This window comes from Oncorhynchus kisutch, linkage group LG1 (genome assembly GCF_002021735.2).
Source record: "Oncorhynchus kisutch isolate 150728-3 linkage group LG1, Okis_V2, whole genome shotgun sequence".
In the NCBI taxonomy this organism is placed as follows: Eukaryota; Metazoa; Chordata; class Actinopteri; order Salmoniformes; family Salmonidae; genus Oncorhynchus; species Oncorhynchus kisutch.
This window is the reverse complement of record NC_034174.2, coordinates 11,042,903-11,051,204: the sequence shown is the minus strand read 5'-3', so window position 1 is coordinate 11,051,204 and position 8,302 is coordinate 11,042,903. Positions and strand designations below refer to the sequence as shown.

The following is an 8,302-nucleotide window of genomic DNA, read 5'->3' as shown; positions in this document are numbered from 1 at the left end:
CCCCTCTACCACACGGAACCCCACTAATCCTACCGACGGAAACGCACGAGGTGGCTAATAACAGACCTCCATCCTATGCTAGCTTGCTACCGATGGCCCGGCTAGCTGTCTAAATTGCCGTGACCCCAACCAACCTCTCTACTCACTGGACCGTTTTGATCACTCGACTAAGCATGCCACTCCTTAATGTCAATATGCATTGTCCATTGCTGTTCTGGTTAGTGTTTATTGGCTTAATTCACTGTAGAGCCTCTAGTCCTGCTCACTATACCTTATCCAACCTATTAGTTCCACCACCCACACATGCAATGACATCTCCTGGTTTCAATTATGTTTCTAGAGACAATATCTCTCTCTTCATCACTCAATACCTAGGTTTACCTCCACTGTCTTCACATGCTACCATACCTTTGTCTGTACATTATACCTTGAAGCTATTTTATCGCCCCCAGAAACCTCCTTTTACTCTATGTTCCAGACGTTCTAGACGACCAATTCTTATTGCTTTTAGCCGTACCCTTATTCTACTCCTCCTATGTTCCTCTGGCGATGTAGAGGTGAATCCAGGCCCTGCAGTGCCTAGCTCCACTCCTATTCCCCAGGCGCTCTCTTTTGATGACTTCTGTAACCGTAATAGCCTTGGTTTCATGCATGTTAACATTAGAAGCCTCCTCCCTAAGTTTGTTCTATTCACTGCTTTAGCACACTCTGCCAACCCGGATGTTCTAGCTGTGTCTGAATCCTGGCTTAGGACGACCACCAAAAATTCTGAAATTTTAATTCCAAACTACAACATTTTCAGACAAGATAGAACTGCCAAAGGGGGCGGTGTTGCAATCTACTGCAAAGATAGCCTGCAGAGTTCTGTCCTACTATCCAGGTCTGTACCCAAACAATTTGAACTTCTACTTTTAAAAATCCACCTCTCTAAAAACAAGTCTCTCACCGTTGCCGCCTGCTATAGACCACCCTCTGCCCCCAGCTGTGCTCTGGACACCATATGTGAACTGATTGCCCCCCATCTATCTTCAGAGTTCGTGCTGCTAGGCGACCTATACTGGAACATGCTTCAACCGATCGCTGCATGCACCTGCCCGCATGTCCAACATCACTACTCTGGACGGCTCTGACTTAGAATACGTGGACAACTACAAATACCTAGGTGTCTGGTTAGACTGTAAACTCTCCTTCCAGACCCACATCAAACATCTCCAATCCAAAGTTAAATCTAGAATTGGCTTCCTATTTCGCAACAAAGCATCCTTCACTCATGCTGCCAAACATACCCTTGTAAAACTGCCCATCCTACCAATCCTCAACTTCGGCGATGTTACAAAATAGCCTCCAATACCCTACTCAACAAATTGGATGCAGTCTATCACAGTGCAATCCGTTTTATTACCAAAGCCCCATATACTACCCACCATTGCGACCTGTACGCTCTCGTTGGCTGGCCCTCGCTTCATACTCGTCCCCAAACCCACTGGCTCCATGTCATCTACAAGACCCTGCTAGGTAAAGTCCCCCCTTATCTCAGCTCGCTGGTCACCATAGCATCTCCCACCTGTAGCACACGCTCCAGCAGGTATATCTCTCTAGTCACCCCCAAAACCAATTCTTTCTTTGGCCGCCTCTCCTTCCAGTTCTCTGCTGCCAATGACTGGAACGAACTACAAAAATCTCTGAAACTGGAAACACTTATCTCCCTCACTAGCTTTAAGCACCAACTGTCAGAGCAGCTCACAGATTACTGCACCTGTACATAGCCCACCTATAATTTAGCCCAAACAACTACCTCTTTCCCTACTGTATTTATTTTGCTCCTTTGCACCCCATTATTTTTATTTCTACTTTGCACATTCTTCCACTGCAAATCTACCATTCCAGTGTTTTACTTGCTATATTGTATTTACTTCACCACCATGGCCTTTTTTGCCTTTACCTCCCTTCTCACCTCATTTGCTCACATTGTATATAGACTTGTTTATACTGTATTATTGACTGTATGTTTGTTTTACTCCATGTGTAACTCTGTGTCGTTGTTTGTGTCGAACTGCTTTGCTTTATCTTGGCCAGGTCGCAATTGTAAATGAGAACTTGTTCTCAACTTGCCTACCTGGTTAAATAAAGGTGAAATAAATAAAATACCTGCTTGCTGGCTTTGACTACTTTATCTAGAAAGCGGGGGTAGATTTCATGTTTCTCTACAAGAGCGCCAATCTTTTCTCTCTCTTTAGTGAGAGCCTTGAGCTCCTGTCTCAGGGTGAGTTGGTTCGCTGCTTTCTGACGAGCTAGCTCTCTCTCCTTCACTGCTGTCTTCAATGCACGGCCGTTTTTCAATTTATTCTCCTGAAAAAGGCAGGAGGGGATTGCTGAGTGGAATCAGTTTGTGTGATGTGGAACTACTGTCTCTGAGTTCAATGGAAAATATTAACTGATACACAAGCCTAAAATAAGCCAATAAAGTATGTGATTGGTTGAAAGAGTCAGAACATGCAATAGGTTGAGACGTCCTACTACTAAGGTCCTACTATCAGACCTCTCCACTTACCTGGAGAAATGTGTTGAAGTTACTGAGCTATTCCTTTACGTTAACCTCCCTCTCCTTCAGCACTTTATCTCTGACACGCTGGGCCATCAGGGTCTTGGCAAAGTCCTGATAGACACAGACACAGGAGGAGCGGACAAAGGGTCAGAAGTCAGTGTGTGCGTGCGTGTGTATCACCTCTTGAAGGGCCTCCATGGCCTTGTGTATGTCCAGCTCCTCTCTTCTCTTCCTGATGAGGTGAGTGGTGGGAGCCAAGACATCATCAGTGGATGGGCTTTCCTGATACACAACAACACAGAAACAACTCAATGTGATTTATTGTGCCAATGTACAGCTTCCTTCAGCATTTATTTTGGTAAAGGAGCGTATCCCAACGGAAAAACAACTCCTGCAGAAGTTCTATGCTACTTGTGCACTTACAGTAGTACTTACAGTAGTACTTACAGTAGTACTTACAGTAGCTCTTTTTGAAGATTGTTCCCAAATAATGTTTTAAAGTAATCAGTCAGATCCTCTGCTGCCTTTTTATTGTCCATGTCTGACAGTCTGGCTGTGTCGACTACTGGTAGAAACACTAGCCTGACAGTCTGGCTGTGTCGGCTACTGGTAGAAACACTAGCCTGACAGACTGGCTGTGTCGGCTACTGGTAGAAACACTAGCCTGACAGTCTGGCTGTGTCGGCTACTGGTAGAAACACTAGCCTGACAGTCTGGCTGTGTCGGCTACTGGTAGAAACACTAGCCTGACAGTCTGGCTGTGTCGGCTACTGGTAGAAACACTAGCCTGACAGTCTGGCTGTGTCGGCTACTGGTAGAAACAAGAGCCTGACAGTCTGGCTGTGTCGGCTACTGGTAGAAACACTAGCCTGACAGTCTGGCTGTGTCGGCTACTGGTAGAAACACTAGCCTGACAGTCTGGCTGTGTCGGCTACTGGTAGAAACACTAGCCTGACAGTCTGGCTGTGTCGGCTACTGGTAGAAACACTAGCCTGACAGTCTGGCTGTGTCGGCTACTGGTAGAAACAAGAGCCCGACAGTCTGGCTGTGTCGGCTACTGGTAGAAACACTAGCCTGACAGTCTGGCTGTGTCGGCTACTGGTAGAAACACTAGCCTGACAGTCTGGCTGTGTCGGCTACTGGTAGAAACAAGAGCCTGACAGTCTGGCTGTGTCGGCTACTGGTAGAAACACTAGCCTGACAGTCTGGCTGTGTCGGCTACTGGTAGAAACAAGAGCCTGACAGTCTGGCTGTGTCGGCTACTGGTAGAAACAAGAGCCTGACAGTCTGGCTGTGTCGGCTACTGGTAGAAACAAGAGCCCGACAGTGGAGAACACTGTCATGTCACACTACATGTTATATCTAATGGAATGCTTGATCATACCTGGTCAAGAAATATTTAACAATGGTGTCCTAGCAACCAACCAGAGGGGCTCTTCCTTTTACATAGAGATAGAACATAAAATTGGAACAGGTAGAACATAGAATGTGCCATAGAATGGAGGTAGAAATTGTTGGTCTATGGTTTCTTACCCACAAAACTAACAAAGAACAAGAACAAACAGTTGGGAGGTTCCACATTCCATTCGACACAATCAGTGATGGAAAAAGTACCCAATTGTCATACTTGAGTAAAAGTAAAGATACCTTAATAGAAAACGACTCAAGTAAAAGTGAAAGTCACCCAGTTAAATACTACTTGAGTAAAGGTATTTGGTTCTAAACATACTTAAGTATCGAAAGTAAATGTAATTGCTAAAATATACTGAAGTATCAAAACTAAAAGTACAAGTATAAATCATTTCAAATTCCTTATATTAAGCAAAGGAGATGGACACATTTTCCAGTTCTTTTTTATTTACAAATAGCCAGGGACATGCTCCATCACTCAGACATAATTTACAAATAAAGCATGTGTTTAGTGAGTCTGTTTAGTGAGTCCACCAGATCAGAGGGAGTTTTACTTGAGTACTTTACACCACTGCACACAGTACATTCCATAGGATTTAGAATCAGTGCTGTGCTATAGTTCAGATGTTTAACTCATTCTAATTGTATCCACTGGGAGGCACCAAAGGCGTGTCTTTCCAGCAGTGAAGTGTATGCGTCATCACATACTGCCTTCAAACCAACTGGGAACTCGGAAAAAAACAAACTCAGACTAAGAAAACAACTTGTGACGGTGACGCAAGTTGTAGCTCTCCGATGATGCCTGAGTTTCCGATTTGTAATTCCGATTTTTATGAACGTAACAAAAATATTTTCGCAGTCTTTTTTCCGACTTTCCATTTGTGTTAAATAAACTGAAGTCTGAGGTCCAATATTTCCGATTTCCGTGTTGTCTTGAACTCACCGTCTGTCTTGTATTTACTGCGTGTCACCAGTTGAGTCCAAAATAACGTCTAGCGGAGGTGTAGTTCACTAGCTAGCTGTTCATCTAGCTACACAAAAGGATTGCTCTTTTTCTTTAATGATTTGATTCATTCGCGTAATTTTGTAGCTAGCGAAGTGAGCAGTAAATCAAATCCTCATTCCTCGATAGCTATTAAGCTAGCTAGCGAGCCTGCTAACGTATCCCCATTTGTGCTATCTCGGCTAACTAACTAGCTAGCTACAGACAGAAGCAATGTCCATGTAACTGTCATCGATGCATTAAACATCTAGCGTTGTGTGACACATTCAGGTACTGTAGTCTATATTCCCGCCTTTGTTTTGATGCAATGAGCAGGCTTTCCGTTGCTTGCATGGAATGAGATTGATCGGGTAATGTTATCGTTAACCAGGTTGCAGGCAAGCTGTGGGTGGTCTGCTTAACACTGATTTGTTTGCCGAGTTCGATTAGGTAACGTTAAGTTAGCTGTCTGTTCAATTGTTGATTAACTTTAGAATGTATTTTTCTCTAGCTACCTCATTTCTCTGGGAGACATTCATTGACTGCTGTCTTTATTGTTAACTGAATGAACAGACATGCATTGTTGCTTACAGATCTCTCTTGTCTCTCCCCCATCTCTCTCAGTCTCAGCACCATGAGCCTGGTCCGCGTTGTGTGTCGTCACAAGACGGCCCTGGCCATCGGAGGAGTGTGCCTCTTTGCTGTTGTCCTCCTTTTCCTCGCCAAGTGTACCTCGGAGACCCTAAAACAGGGCCAGGCCGACCCTCCAGGCCTAGCACCCCACGCTGCCCACTCCCAGCCCCGAGCAGAGCACCCTGAGCTCCCCTCACGCCCCAAAGACCTTTCGGCCTTCCTGGTGGTCCTCATCACCACAGGACCCAAGTACACAGAGCGCAGGAGCATCATCCGTAGTACCTGGCTGGCTAAGAAGGATCCGGAGGTTCTAGCTATGTTCGTGGTGGGAACCGAGGGTCTGCCCGCAGAGGATATGCAGAACATCAACACAGAGCAGGGGCGGCACAAAGACCTGCTGTTACTCCCCGCGCTGCGAGACTCGTATGAGAACCTGACCCTGAAGCTGCTGCATATGTATTCCTGGCTAGATCACAACGTAGACTTCAAGTTTGTTTTAAAAGCGGACGATGACACTTTTGCTCGTCTGGACCTGTTGAAGGTATGTGTTTGATATGGGATGCATCCCAAATGGTACCCTCTTCACTATGTAGTGCACTATTTTTTTTGACAAGGGTCCATAGGGAATAGGGTGCCATTTGGAACATTAATGTGTATTGTAAACTGGATGGTTTGAGCCTTCATTGCTGATTGGCTGAAAGCTGTGGTATATCAGACTGTATACTAGGTGTATGACAAAACATGTACTTTTCCTGCTCTAATTACGTGCTTAAGAATGGCCCTTAGCGGTGGTATTTTGGCCATGTACCACACCCCCTCGGCCCTTATTGCTTAAATATAGAGTTTGTGCTGTAAAACAAATGTATGTGCAAACACCCAATAACGTATAATCTCTCCTAATCTTCTAGGAGGAGCTGAAGACTAAAGAACCCAGCCGGTTGTACTGGGGCTTCTTCTCAGGCCGCGGTCGCGTGAAGACCGCAGGGAAGTGGAGGGAGTCGGCCTGGGAGCTGTGTGACTACTACCTACCCTACGCCCTGGGTGGAGGCTACCTGCTCTCCTGCGACCTCGTACACTACATCCGAATCAACACGGCCTACCTCAAGGTGTGGCAGAGCGAGGACGTGTCACTGGGGGCGTGGCTAGCCCCGGTGGACGTCAAACGGACACACGACCCTCGATTCGACACGGAGTACAAGTCTCGGGGGTGTAGTAATAAATACATGGTGACTCACAAGCAGAGCCTGGAGGATATGTTGGAGAAACAGCAGACGCTGCAGAGAGACGGGAGGCTGTGTAAGGAAGAGGTTAAACTCCGCCTCAGCTACGTGTACGACTGGAGCGTCCCGCCCTCACAGTGCTGCCAGAGGAAGGATGGAATACCCTGACCTATAACCCCTAACCTTCCTCACTTTGTCCACCCATGTAATTCTCATCAGTGTTTCCCCTACTACGGTTACCCAGGCGGTGTGGTGCTCCCCCTAAGCCTTACTCCGTTCTGTGGTGCCCCCCCCCTTCCCTGTAAAATATTGTGCTGCCTTCAGTTGACCTCCATAGAAGATGTCTGTTATGGCAGCCCGCCTATGAAAAGACCTGAGGAAAACACTGATCCCCATTCCCTTTTTCTATATGCTTATTTATTTATTTATTCTGGAGCCTTTGCTGACTGTCCTAAAGCACACTGGTACAGGACTGGGAGAGTGGACCTGACTGGCTGCAGCCACACAACAGGAGACCGTCATAACAGCACATGTATGTTGGGAGAAAGTGTACTTAAAGGAACCAGTATTCAGCTGTCTGGTTGGACAATGAAAAGACTCGAGTCATTCCTGAATCTGTTTAAAATGTCCTGGAGACTCTCTTTTAAGTGGAAGTGGCCCTATTTATGAATGCGATGGAAGTGATTCTCTTGATATGAAAAAGGGGTGTATTGCTTCAGAACAATGGTACAGAATGAGCCAGTCATGGGTTGGTGGTATTTGGAGTTGCATTGAGACAATGTGTAATATTGTAGGCCTCTCTCTCCCCTGCTTCCTGAGAGTTCTGTTCAGTTGGGAGATTTACCCTACCTGCTGTCTGTGTTTGGTTGACGTATTTACTAAAGTGCAGTGATGGTCAACAGAGCTCTTTGTGTTCAGCTGAGCTACTCTACAGGTAATTTTCCAGCTGATATTCGGTTACTTTTTAAACCCCCCCCCCAAAAAAGACTGCTTCTGTTAATGTCGTTGAAGAAACCAACCGTTGTATATTGTGACTGACTTTGACCGTGTCCTCATCACCAGTGTTGTTTTAAACCTACTGTCAAACTACTTCAATGTGAATGTTTAAAATATTTGGACCTATTAAAATGTTTTTGAAACATGTATTTTTGTGAAAAATATTTATGACTAATAAGTGGGTATAAACACAGAAGAAAAATACCTACTGAACCCCCCCCCCCCCCCAAAATACCCTAATAACCACTACAGCAGGGGTTCCTCAACCCTAATACCACTACAGCAGGGGTTCCTCAACCCTAATACCCCTATAGGGGTTCCTCAACCCTAATAACTCCTAAAGCAGAGTTCCTCAACCCTAATACCCCTATAGCAGGGTTCTTCAACCCTAATAACCACTACAGCAGGGTTCTTCAACCCTAATACCCCCTACAGCAGGGGTCCTCAACCCTAATACCCCTACAGCAGGGGTCTTCAACCCTAATACCCCCTACAGCAGGGGTCCTCAAACTAATA

General features: G+C 45.7%; 1 protein-coding gene across 2 annotated transcripts; it reads left to right on the top strand.

Annotated features, from left to right (window-relative positions):
* The first annotated feature begins 4,708 nt into the window (after window positions 1-4,708).
* Window positions 4,709-7,933, top strand: LOC109899633 (beta-1,3-galactosyltransferase 6). Of its 2 annotated transcripts, XM_020495058.2 has the most exons (4): window positions 4,874-5,228; window positions 5,329-5,387; window positions 5,562-6,111; window positions 6,479-7,933. In XM_020495058.2, the coding sequence occupies exons 3-4, from the start codon at window positions 5,572-5,574 to the stop codon at window positions 6,956-6,958; spliced, it is 1,020 nt and encodes a 339-aa protein (XP_020350647.1). In that variant the 5' UTR covers window positions 4,874-5,228; window positions 5,329-5,387; window positions 5,562-5,571; the 3' UTR covers window positions 6,959-7,933. The 2 variants fall into 2 exon arrangements, with proteins under 2 accessions (XP_020350639.1, XP_020350647.1); XM_020495050.2 differs by lacking the exon at window positions 5,329-5,387 and having other exon boundaries at window positions 4,709-5,228.
* Window positions 7,934-8,302: the final 369 nt, after the last annotated feature.

Coding starts and splice junctions, on each gene's coding strand:
- LOC109899633 (XM_020495050.2), top strand. CDS start 5,572: ATGAGCCTGGTCCGCGTTGTGTGTCGTCACAAGACGGCCCTGGCCATC. Junction 6,112..6,478: donor CTCGTCTGGACCTGTTGAAG/GTATGTGTTTGA, acceptor CTAATCTTCTAG/GAGGAGCTGAAGACTAAAGA.